General features: G+C 39.8%; 1 protein-coding gene across 7 annotated transcripts in view; it reads left to right on the top strand.

Annotated features, from left to right (window-relative positions):
* The window catches only part of LOC102216510 (gamma-adducin), a 113,550-nt gene that overhangs the window by 69,006 nt on the left and 23,345 nt on the right, over nucleotides 1-21,199 (top strand). For all 7 annotated transcript variants that reach the window (XM_023334603.1, XM_023334605.1, XM_023334604.1 and 4 more), the window contains 4 exons: nucleotides 220-466; nucleotides 15,197-15,335; nucleotides 15,959-16,110; nucleotides 17,083-17,163. In XM_023334603.1, the coding sequence (XP_023190371.1) occupies nucleotides 272-466; nucleotides 15,197-15,335; nucleotides 15,959-16,110; nucleotides 17,083-17,163 (567 nt within the window). In that variant the 5' untranslated portion in view covers nucleotides 220-271. The remainder of the gene's footprint in view (nucleotides 1-219; nucleotides 467-15,196; nucleotides 15,336-15,958; nucleotides 16,111-17,082; nucleotides 17,164-21,199) is intronic.

Consider the following 21,199-nt stretch of genomic DNA (forward strand, 5'->3'; position numbering starts at 1 on the left):
AAATGAACTTAGGAAAATACACTCTGGCACATTTTCTCCTTTGCATTTTACGCCCAGCAAACAAATCTCTGAACCATGCCGACGGCAGGATTTGCAATCCAACATTATTGTAGTTCTGCTCTTCTCACCTCGGCTCCTTTGCTCTGAGAGAACCGATGGCTTGTTATCTTTGAGGTAAATGAAAGCATGTTCTTAAATGTCCTTCCCTTTGGCTTTCAGGTAAAGGGGTCGAAGCGGCAGCCATAGGCAAAGCGGCGACGGTGAAGCAGACATGAGTGCGGACGGCCATCAGGCGGTGGTGACCACTCCGCCGCCGCCCAGCGGGGGCACCAAGGAGCGCTATTTTGACCGGGTCAACGTCAACGATCCAGAGTACATCAGAGCCAGGAACATGTCGCCTGACCTCCGGCAGGATTTTAACGTTCTGGAGCAGAAGAAACGCGTCACACAGATTCTACAAAGCCCAGTAAGTGCAAAGCAGGAAACACGGACAAGTCCATCCAGGCTATGTCAAGAAATGTATTTTATAGCGGTAACGTAATCAGACAAAGACAAATATTAGGGTTGCACCAATAAATTGGACCCAAATTCTTTATATTTGGGAGATCAGGACAACATCAGCTAAGAGATTGTTTGCTGGGTAAGACCCCCACGGCCTTGTTTTAGCTTTACAACCAAAGCCGGCAGGGTGAAAGGCCACGGATGCACGGCTTCGCGTCATGTAGTTTAGAAAGCTGTTAAAAACACTTTTAATGTGATACTTGCTCATTAAAGGCTATTTGTCATCATGTCGGCCCCACTTGAATTTTCACACTGGAGCTGTGATTAATTATTAAGGAAATGGGCTGGAATGCTTCGGCTGCCACAGGTGTTTCACTTGGTGGGATTTGTGTGCCCTGCCCATGTCTGTGTGCTTCACATTCCTCCGCTGAGCCAACTACTAGCCTCCAGGTGTAAACATTAGGGTGAAAGTATTTATTTAATTGCCCTGTCGTGGCTGGCTGAAGGTTATTCAGAGCAATGTGAAATCTGAAATACAGGGTGTGAAATATAGTTAAGCTAAACTAAATGTTTTTTTAGTGTTTTCCTACTTTATTTTCCAGTTTAACCTCCCAACTGCAGGCAGATGCAACTTATAAGTTGTCGGAAAACAAAACCGTTCACGCCACCCGCTAATACTTGAGTAATCGCTTCTCCTTTTCTCTCTCTGTTTGGTTACTCTGCCCTAATCAAGACATGTCTCAATCAGTTCCAGCAGCGACTGCATCACTTGCACCTGTGTGCAACTGCGTGTGTTGATGTTGAGACACTGGCAGCAGAATCACAGCAGTCAGTGGTTCACTGAAGCCACAATGCAACCACCAGCCGGCACGCCCTCGCTCAGGCTCGCTGTCGAAACGCTGACTGCTCAAGTCTGGTCGTGTTTTCTCATAATTAATTCACTTTCTGATTGGAAATTGAGCAAACACAATAAATGTGGTTTTCTTCAGCCTCTGGGGTGGCATTAGCCAGGCATTGCCTTCCTGTGGAATTCTGCTCGATTCTAATATCTGTTCAATGCTGATGAAGTGTAGTCTGATAAAAACCAGACCCATATTTTAGGCTTTGCTTCAGAGGGTCTGGACCCTCGGCTGTTGAGAAATGATTTCTTACTGGACTCTGTTGAACTTTTAAGTTTTACCCAATCGCTAACGTTTGCCTGTGACATTTGTAATGCGCCAGTTTGACGCTACCGGAAATTGCCTGGGCTGTAAGCAACTGTCCTCCAATGCGAAGAGAGAAGTGCTGAGCCGAATAAAGATGGCGGTTAATGTTAATTCAGTGTTTGAAAGCATGGCCGACACAGACTGAAGGACTTTGTTCACTCCCTCCACTGACATTTAAAAAACTATAGGCACACTAGGTTTCTAAAACAGCGCAGAAAGTTGACGTCATCGTTCACAACTTCTTCTGTTCACCCATTGGCTTGGTTATCCAAGTAAGTGGGAGAAAGTCCGGATGTAGCAGGGAATGGAGAATCAAGTTGAATTGTACAAGAAGGCAATGGCCGGGCTAATTGAAGAGGATTTCTTCAGTAGATTTTCTACCAGCGAACACAAGTTGTGAACGATAATGTTGATTTCCTGCGCTGTTTTACAATTGTAGTCTGCCTGCAGTTTTAGCATGAAGTGAACAAAGCAGTTCAGTCCATGTTCCAAATATTGAATTAACTTTAACAGCAATCTTGGTTCAGCTCAGCACATCTCTCTTCGCAGTGGAGGATGGTTGTTTGAAGATTTTCCAGAAAGCTTCGTATCATCAAACTGGTGCATTACATAAATCGAGGTCAAATGTTAGCCATTGGATAAAATTTTAAACTTTACCAGAGTCCACGCCTCGGGGAAGGAATCGTTTCTCTATAGCCAATAGTCCAGACCCTCTGTACAAAGCGAAGCTTAGAATAATTTGCTGGTTTTCACCAGGCTAGCGTGGAATTATTAGGTCGCAACGTTGTTCTCCAAACTAACTTGTGGTTTTGCGGGTAGAGAGTTACGGCCGTTGTTGTAACTGACAAACGTTCGGCGAACTTTTAAAATCTGCTCCCCTTTCATTTGCCTTTTTGAATTTTTTAATCCTTGCATCTCATCTCATCTCATCTAAAGTCAGCCCATTTGTCCTTGTGTATTGTGACATGTTCACATGGCTCACGTAAACACAGCAGGCCATTGTGCTGTTCTGTGTGGCGCCCTTTGAACAGGTGCTTGGACATTTTACAACACCCCCACCATCCTGGGATATTTACTGTGCGGTATTGACTTAAGGCTCGTCTCTCACTGACGAGCGTGTAACCCTTTAGAGCTGGACAGAGGTGAAAAGTGTGTGTGTGTATTTGTATGCATAGTTCTAGTGATGTACTTTGAATAGCGCCAGAGACAGATTTACGGCTGTGAGATAAGAACTGCCGTTGAATGTGGAGTGCACGTCATAAAAAGCACAAACACAGACGCAGTGCCTTGCTAAAGTATTCACAACCCTTGAACATTTCTGCACATCTTATACGCTTTGTTTTGATCAATTTTAATTTGAAAAGTGTGGCATGCATTTGCAAGTCAGTAATTAGTTGAAATATCTCTCGCTGCCGTTGCTCTTTCATTTCACCTTTTTCCATTTTCCATTGCGACACAGTTGAGGCGCATTCATCTTTATTGTAGATCATCTTTATACATCAATTGTCAAAGCTCACCACAGATTATTAGTTGAATTTAGATTTAGACTTTGACTAGGCCGTTCTAGCGTATGAATATATTTTGATCTGAACCTTTCCGGTGTAGATCTGGTTGAATGTTGACGTTATTGTCCATCTGGAGGAAAACCTCTGTGTAGTCTTTTGGCCTGACTGGATGTTTGTGTTTACCCGTTCTTGCTCTGACTTTAAAATGTAATTACCTCTCTGCACATGCTCAGTGTGGTTTCCTTGGCATTCACTGTCTGCCGCCGCAGTCTGAAAGGGCAAGAGCACCTTCACTCCCTGCTGGTGTACCTGGCACACAGCAGAGCGAGCAGCCGGGTGCATCCAAGGGCGCCACCCTGAGCAGACAGTTTGCTGCAGACCGCTGCTGTGAAGTTATTGATTATCTGTCTGGTCGACCGTCAATAAAATGTCTAGCAAAGCAAAGCAACCGCTTTTCCGTCCTTTATCAGTAGCAGAATGGAGTAGAAAGGTCCTTTGTCGTGCCACGGTGGGGAAATTCAGGTGTGACAAGAGGCGTCTAGATTCACACAAAAATAAAAATATATATATATAAAAAACAAAATTAAGAATTGTATACTGTACGGAAAGGGCTAAATGAATTTAAAAGATCAGGGGTCTGCAACCTGTGGCTCTTAGAAACCAAAAGGTAAATATTTTTGATTATGGGTGCAAGGAGAAATTGACATTTTAGGAGTTTTTATGGGAGTTCTAATGCAAAATCAGCATATAACATCTATAAGAAGCTTTTTAAAAGTAACTAGCTTCAACCTGTGGTGCCTATTTGTCGTCATTTTCCATATTTATAGAAAATAAGCTAGAAAATGTTTAATAGAAGATTCTGTCTTAGCTTGGGTTCTACACAAGCTAATGATTTTACAAGGGTGAGTGAATACTTATAACAGTATATTGTATACTGGGGCTCCAGAGTGTGAGCAGTATGTTAATAAAGAAACAATGGAAAGTTATGTTTTATTTCCTATTTTTTCTTCTTTTTTTTTTTTCTCCCCAGAATTTGCCTTTTGGTCTCGTCAGCTCTAACTCAACCATTTGATGGTTAGCTGCCGTCATTATTTACAGCTGCACCACAGTGGGTTCCTGTTTGTTGTTTTTGCCTGCGTGGTCACACGCTGCTTTGTGTGTTTCTTTTTTTGTTTTGTTTTGTTTTTTTCTGCTCCGTGTGGTTTTGGACGTGATCCAAACCGATATCAGACACCAGCGAACAGGTGGCTCCCTGCAGTGGCTTCGCAGAAAGACCTCTGGCCTCTTAGGGCCGCTTTTCCAATAATCAGACACAACAATGACTTGTGTGACACCAGCTGGACGCGGCATGATGTCGGCTCCTCCATGTTTCCTATTTTGTAGAAAGAGCAGTACGTCATCGGCTGGGTTTCCTCTCCTTTCGTTTTCCACCCGTCCTTTTCTCTGTTTGTTTCCGCTGTCGTTTTATGGTTCTGGTGGCGGTAGCAGATTACACGTTGCGACCGATCAGACAGCGGGTTTTATTTTGAGCTCAACGCGTTGTAGCCCAGGCGGGACTGGATAAACTCAGACGACTTCATTCACTCCTCTCCTACTTGCACCTGTGTTTACGTTTTAGAAATCAAAGGCTACAACTAAACTGAGCTGTTTTTGTTGGGGAAATTATTTAGTGTGTGTTCAGCAGCAACACCTCAAACTGCCGGGGAGTTTAAGGTGAAAGAAAATCTGTCTCTGATTACAGAAAACACACAGAGCCTTAGAAAACTATTTACATGTCCTGAACTTCAAACTTCATTATATTTTAATTGCTTGATTTTTTTTTTTTTTTTTGGTGACAGACCAATACAGAGTTGCGTATAATTGTGAAGTCAAATTGGTATTTATTTTCATTTTACAAACAAACTGAGCATCATTTTTCAAGTTTTGCCACAAATTTTTGAATTGGTTTTTGGTTTGGGCTTTGACTGGGCCATCCCAACACATTAACATGACTCAGTCTACGCCATCCAATTGTAGCTCTGTCTGCAACGGCTGTTTAAATTACACACAGGGGAAATTTATTCACTAATTTAGTGACTTCTGAAGGAAAATAGACTGCACTGCCCATATCTATTTGAAATAAAGGAATTTGGGTGATCGTGGCTCAGTGGGTAGAATATCTGAACCGGGCCTTGATTCCAGCTTCTCCCTGCCGCATGTCGATGTGCCTCTGGGCAAGGCGCTCAACCTACGTTTACTTATCTGTTTGAATGTGTGCGTGCTTGAGTGTGAATGGACGAGTGTGGCTGTAGCATACAGCACTTTCCATGGCAAGAATAACTGGAAAAGCTAGTCATACATGCCATACTAATTCAGTCCATTTACCATTTCACTTACTGTGATTCTCCTCTTTGTGTTGGTCTGTTTACCACATGAATATGCAAATACATTGCATTCTGAAGTGACAAACATCAGGTTGCTCATGCATCCTTAAAAAGTCTTAGATTTGTGTCTAAAATAAGGCCTTAAAAAGCTTACATTTATTGTTAAACAGGAAGTTGACTTTAGCACTCCCATGGTCGTAAAATATGGGGGGTCTTTGAGACAAGTTTTACCTCAGCTGGGTCACACTGAGGTTTTTGTTGTTGTTTCGGGAACTGACGGTCTGACAGTACACTTCTCCGCTGTCCGACCGTGACATTTGATCGTCGCGCTAAGACCGCAGCAGGGTTAAATACATTACTCACAGGCCTTAAGTTGTGTCATGACAGGACTTTTTAAATGTTTTGGGGTTTTTAGGGACTTTTCTTTCAGGCAAAAAGTTGTTGCGTATTGTGACTCGAGTCGGTTGAGGCTACTGCTAATTAGCTGCTAATTTACCCTCGCTAGTTAGCTAGCTTTTTTGTGTCTCTCATGGGTAAGAGCAAATGTATCACCAGTTGGTGGCAACTTCTTCCTCTTTATACGGTGGACAGGTTGAATTTACTGGAAATAATGTCTGACATTGCTTAGGAACATTTAAAGATATTTGAGCAATAAAGTCTAGATGTATTAATGCCTTATGTTTTACTTTGTGAAATGATAAACAAGTCATTCTTCTTCTGCACCTCCATGTTATCAATATTCTGGTAATCATCATTTTATATTTAATCTTACTCTCTGCTAAACACGATCATTTCTGCCAGTAAGGTAAAAGTCACAGAAAGTGGTCTCTCCAGATCGTATCTGTAAGCAACTGGTTTGAATGACATACACATAATGAAATGTGCCTGCAGGTCTTATATGAGGCTCTCTTACGTGGTGTTCTGTTACACAGAAGATTTTCATGCACATGAGTTCATAAAAACAGACTTTATTTGGTGCAGAGACTTATGATGTCACCGTTGCTAAGTCAGGGTATTAATGTGTTTTTGTTATATTCCGCGGAAAGCCTCTCTCTGTGTTTGTCTTTAGTGGCTTGGGTTTACCATAACTGGGACCGGGGAGAGTAAAAGCCATCACGAGCAGCAGATTAAATTTAGATGAAATTGAATTGGACTTGTTCCTCCACATGCTGCTTCTATTTTAAGCACCCTCGCTCATCCTGCCTTTTTTTTTTCCCTCTTTCTCTTTCTCTCGTTCCTTTTCTTCGTCTTTACATCCAAAGCTCACGGTGCAGTTTGTTCTTTGTCCAATGAAAGTGATTTAGTGATTTCCCCCCCATTTGCACTTGTTTCTGTGGTACCCCACATGTTCCACGGATCACAAGCGGATGATTTATGGCACTTGGATGGTCTCTGATGAGAATCACCATGTGTGAAGGAAATGTCTCAAGTGTTGTTCACTGTGTTTTCCCGCTTTCTCTGTTGAGTCCTGAAGGTCCAGTTTGATAGAACTTTAGTGGTTGAAGTTACTGCAAAGCATCTCTTTAAGCATTTCCACATTTCCTCTCTGAGCCACGCTTTGGCAGTCGGGTCTCCCTTTGGGAATTTCAGGCTGTTGAAATTCCAGCAGAGGAGCAATTCCTTCAACGTCAAAAGTCTCCCAGTCCTTTAGGAGAGCTTAAGATGCAGAAAATTATTTGTTTTTTTCACTATAGTTTACTTATCTGATCATTCTGTTGGATTGCTTTTATTATTTGTCATTATCATTTGTTATATTCTTGTTCCCAAAGAGCGTATGAGTTGTATATGCATCAGTGCTTTTATTTTTCCAGTTGTTTTGCGTTTTGGGAAGCTGCAAATGTATCTTCCCTCAAGGGTAGTAAACGTACCATTGACCTTTGACACTGTTTTTGGGAGTTAACTGGAAGTTGTGAATAAAGTCAAGTTTGAGTTCAAAGCCAACGTTTTTGTGTTTCATAGAGATCAGATAAAGATTAGAGACATAAGCTTTGATTAGACGCTTTGGGAGTCGAGTTAATGACGGTTCAGAAGGTAAAGATGTGACGGATCTGTTGGTGGCATAACTACGATTTCTTGAAAAACAGTGATAAATGTTAGCTTGGGTTCATTTTGGATGTTTGCTTAAATCTGTCAAAATTTTAAAAAGCCATGAATAAACGTAATTGACAACATTATCATAGCTGTTATAGTCAACAGATAAAATTATTATAGCAGTGTTACAAATAAGTGTTTTAAATAGAAGCGATTTGAACATTTTATACGTTTTCAAACTTTTATGTGAAGACTATGACACTGTGGTATTTTTAGTAAGGATTATTATACTGGACGAAGAAGAACTATTGTTTTTGTATCAGATTGTTGTCTTCATTTTGTCGAACGTACTTTTTTTATTTTATAGGTTGATATAAATCTATCCCACCTTATCCCCTGTGATTTCTGCGCTCTCCTTGTAAAGCAGAGAGTTGTTGCGGATTCCTGAGCCACAGCAGCTTCAGCCTGTGAGCATTTTCACCGACGCACACTCTGAAATGAAACGGGGACGATCGATACCATTGGCAGGTTTCCGTGTTGACTCCTCTCCACTTTCTAACACTGTGACGTTGGAGGCCTGAAGAAGCAGCCTGGCGTTTATATAACTGGGGAGACTGTGTCTGAAATTACAGGCCTGGTCTGCCCTCAGACTGCTTGCCTTGCAGGGCCGAGTCGGAGTGTGTGTCCTTGTCTGAGGCGTATTTGTCTTTTCTGTTTCGGTGCTTTCATGTGGAGCCTGACGTTCCTCCTTATCCGTTTTACTTTGTTAGAGCGTCTTAAGGATGTCAGATAATGGAAATTCAGGTCAGTGTGCTCTTGAAGGTGAACTGTGAGGCATGTTTGTAGGAGTGAGAATGAAACGAAAGTCTGCTTCAGACGTTTTCCAGTCTGGAAAAAGACCCACGTTACAGTAAAGGTGGGTCTTTATTGTAACATGTATAAATGATCATGATTTAATTGAATGATAAATATCTTAAGAATTTAAATTTTTTTTTGTTTCACAGTAAAACCTCCCAAAACCGTTTGGTTTGTCAGAATTGCTATGTGTGTGTGTGAGGGTGGGCGTGTGTGTGTGTATGTACGTTTGTATGATTTTCTCCACCATTTATTCAATGAGATTATCATTCAATATTGATATATTTGAAAAGGTGATTAAATGCAGTGACTGTGTGCAGCTTAGTGATATAAATCACACTTCTTTGTGAATGGTGTCGTAAATAATTCTATTACAAATGGCTGTGTTTTTCAATAGCAGCATTTGTGTTTGTGGGACCAATTACCACTAATATAATATATTAAGCTACTGAATTGGCTGCATTGCAAACCCCAGCCAATAGCTTGTCATGTAGCATTGCAGCTAAGCATTTCACCTTCCAAAGCTGCAGGGTTTTTAAAAATATATATATATAAGATATGACTTAGAAAAACATTCTGTGGTTAGCTGAATCCCCAAATACTGAACTGTTATAAAGTGGTCCACTTTATACCGCTGTTTTAAAAACACTATCATTTCAAAACCACAAAAATTAGATTCCCGAGAAAGTGTTGGCGTTCCAGCGTGACTGGAGTTTTCTCCAGCTGTTTGGTTCCCGGATTAGCACATTATTATGATAATAGTACTCAACATGAAGACCTAAATGTGTGTGCGGGTGATATAATGCTGGAGCTATCTACAGTGACACAACCTTCATGGAAGAAGCAAGCAGAGACGCGTCCGACTGGCTTCAGTTCAGGAAACTTAATAAAAGTAACGAGTTTCTTCCCCGAAGGACGACGTGCAACAGTTTTACTGTCAACTGCATCCGCAGCAGTAAAAAGAAAAAAAAGAGATTAGCAAAAGAGATTAGCAGGACAGGAGAGCGCAGAGAACATGCAAAAAAAATGTTTTGGTCATACTTGGAGGAAAACATGAACAGACTAAAACCTGTTAAAAAGAAAAGTAGGGATTCTCATTCTATCGCCTTTTTGGCATTTAAGTAAAGGCAAGACCAACACAAGGTTTCCAATCAAGTGAAGTGAGGTAATGAAGACTGATAACAAAACATCAAAACAGCCCATAATATCAAATTGAGTTTTTCACTCGACTTTAAGTTCTCAACATGGTCAAGTTTTAATGCCTTTGCTCATTTAAAAAATTTAGTAAAAACGCTGCATATCCATTTCCTTATTGACCTGATTTAACAGGAGTGAACAAACCTGCTTACTGTTGTGCCTCAGCCAATAATTTGACTCTGGCATAGGAACGGATATTATTTCTGTTTGCTGTAATGACGTAACTTCACCTCTTATCTGACTTCCTGGTTTTGGTTTTTAAAGGAGCAGATGTGATGAAAGGCTTCTACCAAAATGCCACAGCAGCTAAAAAAAAAGAGAAAACATCACAGCTGACATGTGATGCTGTTTTCACTGCTACAGATGTGCGTTCGTGAGTGTGAGTGACATGATGTTGAGGCGGGGGGGGGGTTGGAGGGATTCTCTGAATTATTAACTATACGATCCACTTTATGTTCCCGGATTAATCTGTTTCGATGAGAGGAATCTAATCCCCACGGTCATAATCTCACTGAGAACGCGCACGCACATATCAGGAACCAGATGCCTGCTAGCTTAAACAGTTATTGATGTGTGTTGTCATGGCGCCTCGCGTGGTTTCTGATTGGTGTCATTGCAAGCTGATGCAAGTTTGAAACGTTTGGTATCAAAGTGTAAAAAAAACATACATTTTCTCTATGACTTTGCACATAGTAAAGTTTTGTTGTTTCTTCATAAATTAGAATATCTTCAAAAAGTCTATTAATATCTCATGGCTTCATTTGATGCAGAACTTATTTCTGTGAAGTTTTTAAGATTAGGGCTTATAGGTACTCAAAATTGTTCATCAACACCTCACCAGAAGCACAGGCTAATCTCCTCCTTTCAAAACTCTCTTACTATTTTTAGGTAATTCTTTGCGAGCTACTAGAACCAAAATCTTTCCTTCTGTTCTTTTTAAAGACCCAACGCTGTAAACATAAAAAAAAAATAAAATTAGTCTCAGAATCTTCTGGTGTTTTTTCCCACCCCCAGCATGTGGTGGCGCTGCACCAAAAACCACTGAAGGAAACTACATGAATATCTCTGAAGAAGACAGTGAGAGCAACTTCCATCTTCACAAATGGAGTAGCATGATATTTTAGCGGTTGTAGGATTTCTCTTTTGTCTTTGGTATTTTTCTGGCCAGCGCCAGACTCTCTCGTTAGCTTCTGTCGTATTTTCTCAGAATGCCCTGCGCTATAGTCTGCTTCCTGCTTTTGGAGCACTTGCATCCACATATAATTTCAAACCGCACCAGAGTTCGTTTTTTTTGGTCCGCATCAGAGTTTGATTAGATTTTCACACCTCCCCAAATGAACCGGACTTTATAGACAAACAAACCAGAGTTTGATTAAAGCGGACTAAACAGGGCTGGTGTGAATGCACCCTAAACACCGAACCAGGCTTGTATTTGTGTGTCAATTGTAAGTTGTTGGCATGTAATTATCACAACTTGCCCAACTTCCGATACAAAAACTTGTGTACAACTTAATGGTTGGAAGTTTCCCCTTTCCAGAAGCAACCAGCCAAATCTCTCATGTACATTTTTGTCGAGTCACAGACTTTTGTCGCAAACTTTTCAAGTTCTGCTGGCAAAATTGTTTCCAAAATTCTCACTCAGGAACAAAAACTGCATTCGCAACCAACCGGGCTACTAAGGCAACCTCACCACCAGGGACCGAGGAATGTCTGGCTGGTGTTCAGGACCAGCAGTGATATGTGGACTGTATGTGTCCCGTCACGCTTGGGCTGCTCTGCTTTTAACAAAAACACAGAATAAAACCAGAGCGGTCTCTGTTGCCGGTACGCTGATGGGGCTTTCTCATAAGGTTACTGGAGGGATGAGTGGGCAGAGGAAAGGGGAAGTTAACGGGTTAGACTTGTTTCTGTACCCGCATGCAGCTCTAACTGGGAGCATGTCATCTGTTGCGTTAGTGGTGAGATGAAATGAAGGCATGAATATTTAATGTTGCCATACTGGAGGTGTTGGCACATAAAACTGTCATGACCTGTTTTCTAGTATTTTCTTTATTCCACCTGTGCCTTTAAGCAGTTTGGAAAACCTCAAAGATGTCTTGGTTTGTAAGCTTCTGATTGGTTAATTCACACTTGTGATCATGTTATTGATCAAGCTAAAAATTTTACGTTTTCTATCAGCTGAGGATTGTTTGGTTCATCTTTACTTATTATTATGAGTCGAAGGTGTAGAATGTGTAAATTAAGTGTCTATTTTTTGTTTAATCTTTTTAAATGCTGCTTCTCTATTCACCTGGCAACAGTTTTAGTGTTTAATTTATACCACTTGGACTGGCATGCTAAGTTTTTTGTGAATAAAAGTCATTATACCCAAAGTGAACATTTATGATAGCTGGAACTACTCATTATTAAATAAATTGATTGCCATTCATCATTTTGCCATACTTAAGTACTCTTAAATGTAGCAGCAAGGAATCTTTTTGTAGTTGGGGTGTTTCCAAATTATAGCCTGGAATTTTAATGGATAGGTGGAGGCGCAGTTGGTGAAAACCTCAATAAATGTTGAGCCAAATTTAGCCAACATTAAACAGCAGCTCAAACAAAGTGATTTCTGGCCAAGATTATGTCTACAGACCAGGAAATGGCAAATAAATAAATAAAATACAGTGTGAAAGACGTTCTAGTTGCAGTGAAATAAAATGGAAAGTGTGATTTGCTGTAAAAGAAATCTGTTTTTATTTATGTAATTCAGCAGTAGAGCACCTTTTCAACCTACGCTCTGCAGTCACCTTTTTGGTTTTTAATGATATTTATGGACAATCAGGAGCTGATCCGGACCAGTTAGTTTGAAGAGTCTGCATGGAGATATCCAAATAAAGTGCGTAAAACCTTAAAATGTTGTAGTGATTTGCAGTAGCATAATTTCCCTCAGAAGTCCTTTTTAAATCCAGCCTTTAAAAAATTGTCAGGATTATTCTTACCCCTTACACATTCAAAGCATTTGAACATTTTTATCCGTGATTTTCTGTTTCCTTAGGGAACAAATATGACGTGACACAATGGTCCATCTCTTATATTCAGTAAAAAGAGTGGCATCATGGGAGACATCAGGTGTCCAATATGGCTGAGGAGGCATTTTAGAAAAAAATGTCCATCTGTTCTACGGTTACAAATGTAAATGTGTGAAGTTTTCTAACCTCAGCTGGACCTTTAATGTGAACCATGCGCTTTGGTCAGATGAAACTAAGATTGAGGTTTTCATCAGAAAAACACTCCAAGTGAAACATGAAATGAATATGATAAAACTCAATCACTTTCAGGTACGGTTGGTTTGTACACAGTATTGCACATTGATGAGCTGTGGAGATTCTATTTAAAAAAACTTAAAAAAACAAACATTAAAAAGAAAAAAAATAGAAGCTTGTTCTTGTGTGTGAGGAGAAGCCAAATCCTCACATCTCAAACTCACAGATTGACAGACTTTAACTGGACTGTATGTGTTTGTCCATCTGGGTAATCCTTGGCATTGGTCACAGCTTTAATGACATTAGCCGGTAAACGGAGGCTGTTGCACCTTCCTGAAAGTCGCATACAACAGATACCTGCTGTAATGTTTTATGTTGTTACCTCTGCAGTCTGGTCTTGCTTTGATTTTCGTATTCCCCGACAAGTCTCATAATTGCTCTGTTGTTTCATACTTAGCACAAAATAAAAAATAGCAGAAAACCTGCTCTGAAACATAAAGTGTGTCAGTACTGAATGGTCGTTCAGCCAGCTGTTTGTTTTTGCTCTTACATAAGACACTGTCAACATGAAATGCAGTAAATTGAGTCCCTGAACTCAGCAGATAACTGTGGCCTGAACATGAGGATTAGCGACAAAGACCCACACACATTCACACGCATAAGCAAATCACAACGTAGAAGAGTAAGGTAGCCACTCGGCCAATCCTGACACGTCTTGCTGTGTGGCCAGCCATTGCTGATCCTGTAAGGAGGAGTCCGACCGACACCCATGGAGGATCTCTAATCTACGATTAACACATCCTGCTCAGTCGTCCTGTTGGTTGTTCCTCCTGTTGACATGGTTTCTTTCTGAATGTTTCTACTTTTTACCGCCATCCGGCTGTGTGGCGCGGTCTGCTAGGCTCCGCCCCCATCACGTGTTTCACCGTCCTGTCCATGCATTCGTTTTGTATTTCCATTTTATAGCTTTTTGCACCAAACAGACTTTCTTAAATTAAAAAAAGAAATGCTAATTACAAACATCAACTCCCGCATGAAAGGTAAACAACGAAACCTCTGAATACAAGCTTCATTTTAAACAAGTAATGCTTCAGTAGAGATAGAACGATTAATCGGGTCAATCATAATCAATCGATTATTGAAACAAATGAACTAATTTAGTAATTTATTAGTCTAGAGATAAATGTAAAACTGCACAATGTGCCACTTTTTTTATGAGATTAATTGTTTGTTATAATAATTGCTACTTGCTGCCCTACTTTTAACTTGAAAATGTTCATGTCTGACCAAGTGACGCTATAGGTAAAACAAAGAGATTACAATATTTGTTTCAACCTCCCATCCACAACTCTGTTAAAATTAAAATAGCAATAATTTCAAGTAAACAGAGTCATTAATCATGCATGTAAACATGGGTAAAATCAACGTCTTGTGAAATATTAATGAAATAATAACTAACCAGCACTGTTCCTATGGGTGTGTTGTTCCTGTTTGGTGTAATGTGCCCATAAGCTAGCATGACACCCACAATGCATAGCAGCGCTGCCCCTCTATACACCACTGTCTGAAGAAGAGCTTGCTGCACTTTAATCACTTATTCAGTCTTGCAATTAAAATGAAATCAACCTATAAACCGTCTGTGCCGCTGATGTCTGGAAAAAATAGGATATGTTGTTTCACCTCTTCCCAAGTCTGGAAATGTGTGGAAAAAAACATTGACTTTTTGCATTTTCATCTTCAATTTTCTAATTGGACAATAATCTAATAATGCCTAATATATTATGTGGTTTTAACATTGTTTCATTTTTGACAAAATGCACACTCATTCTAAAAAACATCTAAATCTTTAACTTTTCTGCTTTGAGACTTTATGCAAGTTCAAATTCAGGTTGAACTGGACCTTTTAAAACAGAACAAATCATAAAAAGTACTTGTTTTTATTATTTTTTTTTACCTTTATATGTAAAATAAAGGTAGCAAAATTTGCCAAAAATAAATAAAAATTGTTTAAAGAGTTTGCATTTATTCAAAAGCACCATGATTTGTATTTGTTCAGTTCAACAGATTGTGAAATGGGGCTGGTTTAAGGTAATCCTGGTGTACTTTCTTTGTGCTCATGTTTATGTCCAAAATCCCATTAAAAAAAGTGATTGCAAAATGGTAAATGATGTGTGGAAATTTTGTAATTGTAGCCAAATCTGTGAAAAACGTAACCCAGTTTCACTGACATGTCAGCATTTAAAACAGATTTGAGGGAACACAAGTTTCACTCGGCTCACGTCTCTTTCTGTCTCAAGGCCTTCAAAGAGGAGCTGGAGTGTCTGATCCAGGAGCAGCAGCGGAAAGGGAACAACCCGACCGGACTGCTGGCCCTCCGGCAGATCGCCGACTTCATCATGGCCAGCTCGGTGGCCGGCTTCAACACTTCCCCTCTCAGTAAGTGCTTGTTGTGCCCTGGCCCGTCACCCACGGTAACCAGACACAAGACTTCATGAGAGCAAGCTGTCACTGCCCACAGAGCAACCACTTTGGGTCGGCCTCAAAAAAAAAAAGAGAAGCAGATAAAAAGCAAAACGTCACGCCATCAGTATTGGGAGAAAACGGATCCATCTCCAAAATGCTTTAATGCTCTTAGATGTCCCAACTCCAGACAACGGAAGAGCCGGGAATACTTCACCGCGTTTTGATCCTCCTCCGAGTTTCGTCCAAGAGTCCATATGCGAAGTCTGCTTCCAATCAGAGCGCAGGAATGCACAGCTAATGCCGAATTAGACGTTGAAGGCAATGTAGCAGTTCGTTTCAGACCCTCCTTAACAGATACTCAGGCTGACGGCTGAGGAGGGGTCGGGGTTGAATAACATCGCAGAGTAATTTAGGGTTCCAGCGAGGAGCCAGATGGACCAGAAGATAAAAATCCAGATGTGTTTAGAAGGGTTTGTTCCTGAGTGAAGTTCATTTTTCTTTCTAAAACCTCCTCATCCGTACAAACAGCATTTATAACCTGCCTTTTCTGGGCTTTTTATTTTTCCTCCCTTTCTGACTCAACTGTGCTCATTTAGGTCTGGGGATGGTGACTCCCATTAATGACTTGTTCGGGGTGGAGTTCGCCTCCATGGTGAAAGGCGAGAAGCAGACGCGCTGTAAACTGGCCAGCCTCTACAGACTGGTGGACCTGTTCAGCTGGGCCCACTTCGCCAACTCCTACATCACAGTAAGACCAGCTCAAAACGGAAGAAGGGGGACAAAAAAACCCCCACAGCGCTTAATGTGTGCGGTGTAGACGAGAAAAAAGCCTCAACATAAATGAATCTCTAATTGTAGTAGCAGAATCTCTCAGTGGGAGTAAACAGCTTTTATTTGAGTATGTTTAATCAGTGGGGGAAGAAATACATGTTAAAAATGTTAGGGTTTTTTTGTTTTGTTTTGGGGTTTTTTACAAAACTGACTTGTGAATTTAATTGCACTTCTTATTTAATAGAAACGCTGCAGATGTGACATTATGTTTATTTGACATTAGCGAAGTAACAAAGTTTTGCGCATATTTGTAATGGAAACGCAGCTATTATCACATTAACACTGTAGTCCAGGGAAAAACGTACAGAATAAATAAAAATAAAAAATGCCCCATTTATGTAGTAAGATTTGTTGAGAAGCCATTAATGGTGGCCACCAACAATTATTTCTAACATGAGATCTTTCCCCCAATTGAATTATTTTTCTGAATTGTTTTTATTTCACATTTTTAACATAAAGATTATGGTAATGCACTAAAATATTTAGTTATTTTCAGGGTTTTTACTCATTTTTACCAAGGTCTGAATGAGTGACTGATATGCCCACAGAGCAAATGAACTCAGTGATTTAATGCTTACAAATATACCACCACATATAGCTAGAAATATGAACTCATGGCTATTTCTTAAATCTGTAAATCATGCTAAAACCCCAGTATTTTTATTTCTGGTGTTTAATTGGAAGAAAAATCTGTGAACTGCATGTTTCTCGGAAATATCTGAACAAAAAAACATGGGCGCTCTTAGTTATTCATTTCAGAGCAGCTTATCCAAAGTAACACAAAAAAAGGAAATTAGTAGGTAGTTAGTAGGTCACATGTATTGTTCTTTCTTTAGGTTGACATTTAAATAAAAAACCTAACATTTGACCTCCTCGTTTCCCCTTTTAGGGCCGAGTGAGTAAAGAACAGGACCACATACTCATCATCCCCAGAGGTCTGTCATTCGCTGAAGCGTCTGCATCAAACCTGGTAAGAAACGTTCAGGCTGCTGCAGCGCGATCTGCTCTCTAGTTGTTACTGCTGCTCTCCTGCTGATGACTTGAGAAATGTGAGAAATGTCAGGTACACCTGATATGAATCTTTTATTTACAGAAAGTTTCCACTGGGTTTATCTGTATTTGTCATGTTCGGAGTCACTGGCTCCACTCATGTTGACACAAGATGTTCCCACACCCTTAAAACGTCTTACATTCATGTATTTTAAACGAAGGCCTTGAAAAGTCTTAAATACACAAAATATTGAAGTTGGCTAATCACAGGTCCTAAATTTTGTCATGGCAGGACTATTTAATCTCGTATATTCTATGTAGTTTATTTTTCTTGCGGGACTTTTCTGTCAGGCAAAAGCTTGAGTCACATGCAAACATCTGTGCTGCGTTCTGACTTGAGGCGGTTTAGGCCAACGCCAATCAGCTGCTAACAAACCCTTGCTAGCTAGCGTTTTGGCGTCTATCATTGGTAAGTGTAAATTATCTCCAGTTGGCTGGACAGCGTTTGTCTTTGCCACAACCTCACTTCTGTTGCAAACAATGGCAACATTCATTCTGTGCTATAAAGTGTGGACTACTGTATAAAATATGCAATTTTTCTTTTGTAGATTTATGTCTTGGTTTAAATTCCATTCATAAGGGTCTTGAGAAAATTCTTAAAACGTCTTAAATTTGAGTTGGTGGAACCTTCTGAAACCCTGTGACACTTGAAAATGTAGCTTGTTTTTTTTGTCTGTCATCAGATACAACAAACAGGAAGAAGATAGTTTACCTCTGGTTTCGGCTCACAGAATGCTCGGTGTTTGTTTTATCTCAAACGTCAGAGTAAACAGTCAGGTGTTTATTTGTTGGCTTCTGCTGCTGTTATTCTGGATTTCTTGGACTTTTAAGCTTCATTTATTGATTCAGTCTTGCATTTGAGCTTCTTCAAATGATCCAGTCTTAGAAGAAGAAGGGCTATTCTCGTCTTGGTAACAAAACGAGAATAAAGATCAGGGCCCTCACCCTTGATCTTTACTTCCTCTGTCTGACCTGCGGAACGGGTTGGAACAGTGATTGTGATCTGTGTTGACGTTTCTTCTGGACAGTCAAACTTTGTAGTGACTGGAAGAAGTTGAGCTCCAGTGTGTCTCTTTCCTGCTTTTCTAGATGATGTGCAAAGTTTTTACTCAGCAAATTGTGTTGAATTTGATATATAGAGAAACATTTGTATGTCTAGTGGGTCTACTCTGTTCCATTGCCATAATGTTGTCCTTTCTTTCTTATAATTCCTATATTAATTTCTTCCATGTTTCCTTCTTCCCTTCCTTTAATTTTTCTTATTACTCTTTCTATTACTTCATTTATTTCAGTGTTTCCTTGGTTCTCTTCCTTCCATGATGTGTCGTCACTTCCTTCGTACTGTCCCTCCTTCACTCCTTGCTTCCTTTCTTATTTCTTCCTTCCTTGCTTTCATAAGGCCTGTCCACTGTAGCTATATATGACAAGAACATAAAGAATAAATAATTATGGAAAGTTGAAACTTTAGCTGCCCAGTCTATTGAATTGCAACATCAGTGTGTAGAGTACTGCAACTGCAAAATGCGAACTTGGTTGCAATAATGGTGACATCCTGCTGTATATTCAGGAATTTATACCTCTGCATATCGAGGATACATTTGAGTCGATGTTAAACCAGCCGAGTAGCTAATGTTCACAGAGAATGGTGAGAACATTGTGTCACCACCATAAAAAACAGAAGAAGAAGAAGAGAGTTAATCGTAATCAATACAGTCCTCTCAATATTTTTAGGAATATTATTTAAATATTTTCCTGATAGGAACGACGACTATTTAGAAAATATTGAAAGTCTGATCGTCGTTCTTAGGATTGTGCATAAAAGTGAGGGGAAGCTATCAAAGTGCAGCTCTGGTCACATGCGTCATTCTCTGCATGTTTTGTTTCTGTCTTTATTTGCTTCTCTAATCTCTTCCCTCCTTCCTTTCCTTCTCCTCTTTCAGCCTGTGTTGATGCTTTGAGGTCTCTAGTTACATGGTTGACTTGGAGAAGCATGGAGATTGATTAGGAGGAAGTCATCCGGAATAAAGACTCCGGAGGTTGCATCGGGGTCAGATGAGTGTAGAGAGAATAACAGAGAGAGAGAAACAAACGGAGAGAGAAGAACTTTGGTCAGTTTCTGTCCGATCTCAGTAAAGGTTTCAAATATACAAAATATACTGTAATTGTTCTTTTTAATGGAATTTAGTCAATTGCTCTGACTTGGCTGACGTAGTCTACGGTACTTTGATTTTGCAGCAGAATTTTCTTTCATGTTTCCCAAGTAGAAAATAGGGACTGATTACCGAGCCAGAACTAGACGTTGGGATTTCAAAACTGCTGAAATTTCCGACGTGACCAAAGTTTCCTCCACCTGTACAGGACGTGTAACAAACTCTTTGTCAGCTGCCTGATAAAATGACCTCAATACTTTTAACTTTGCTTACAAAAAAGGCGATTTGGCTCTTTATTTATTTATTTAATTTCTTTTCCAGGCTGGGAGATTTAACAAAGCATCCTTTTGGGTAATTCTGGTGCATTAGCAGCAATGCTAATAATGTGCAAAGTTCATGTCAAATAAATATTTTTTTATTCAATGTTTTACAGCTAGAGTTGGCAAATTATTTTCGGTTAATTACTTTTTTTAATTATTATTATTATTAGTGAAAATTAAAAATGTTCCCCCAAATTCCCGTTGGATGTCATTTGGATTTTACGGTGACGTCCCATTTGGATGCCACCGTAAAAAGACTGTAGTTCAGTCTCCAGTGCAACTCCAAGGAAAAATAAACAAAATGACAATATATACATGTCATAACATTAGGTAATTATTTGGTATTTTCAGCACTAATTATATATATTTTTATATAAATAATAGCAATTAAGAGAAGTTTATTTGCATATTACTTTTAATCATCAAGACAATTCAAAGTTCTTTATGCCTTAAAACATAATATAGTTTCATAATTATGAAACTGCAGTAAGCATTATATTTTGTCAAATAAGCATCAAATTCAATGATCAATGTTTCACCTTCTAGGAATCAAAGTGGGTTCTTAGCCTTGATTTTAAAGGAACTCTGTGTTTCAGCAGTTTTGCAGTTTTCTGGCAGTTTGTTCCAGATTAGTGGTGCACAGAAGCTGAAAGCTGCTTCTTCATGTCTGGTTCTGGTGCTGCTCTACAGCACCAGAACCAGAAGACCTGAGAGGTCTGGAAGGTTGATGCAGCAGATCTTTAATTCAATCGCGTTAAACATTTTCCTGTTATGTGAAAATAGTGAAAGCACAATAACTGCAGCATTACTCAGTGTTATTATGATAATCATATTCCTGCCGATCCATTCTCTAACTCAAAGCTCTACCATTTGTCTTTGTCTACATGTTTTAAAGAATTTTTTAACCAAGCTACTGATGTTTTATCCACCTCTCTGTACTGAGCTGCATCACCTTTATTTTTGTTTTTGAAGTTTAGATGTGCAGCTTGTTTTTGACTGACAGGACACAATTTAAAAGGCGTGACAGACGGAGCAAAGCGATATGTTGGACATGTGATGTAACCAAATCAATGCTCAACAGCCTGGCAGCCGTCTGTGTCTGTGCAGAGATGAATATGATGTTATTTATGCTCGACTGGTACCATTCGCCTTCATCTGGGGGGGTGACGGATCAATAAAACGTCATCTGGTGAAACACCCACATAGAAGCGGAAAGGTCGAGCTTCGACTAGGGCGTATATGTCTGGTCAACCCAACAATTTGGACAGCAAAACCTATTGACTGCGTGGATTTTTACTGCTATTTAGGTACAGGTTACATATGAATTTCTTTACCCAAATAGCGGCAGGGAGAAAATTGAAGTTGAAAAAGAAGAATGAAGGTTTTAAGGTCCAAAATGTTCTTACACCAAAAAAACAACTGTGAAGAAAGTGATGAGTAAACGTCGTATTTTAAGTCCGGGATTTGCTGTGCCTCGGCTCTTTGT

This window comes from Xiphophorus maculatus, chromosome 5 (genome assembly GCF_002775205.1).
Source record: "Xiphophorus maculatus strain JP 163 A chromosome 5, X_maculatus-5.0-male, whole genome shotgun sequence".
In the NCBI taxonomy this organism is placed as follows: Eukaryota; Metazoa; Chordata; class Actinopteri; order Cyprinodontiformes; family Poeciliidae; genus Xiphophorus; species Xiphophorus maculatus.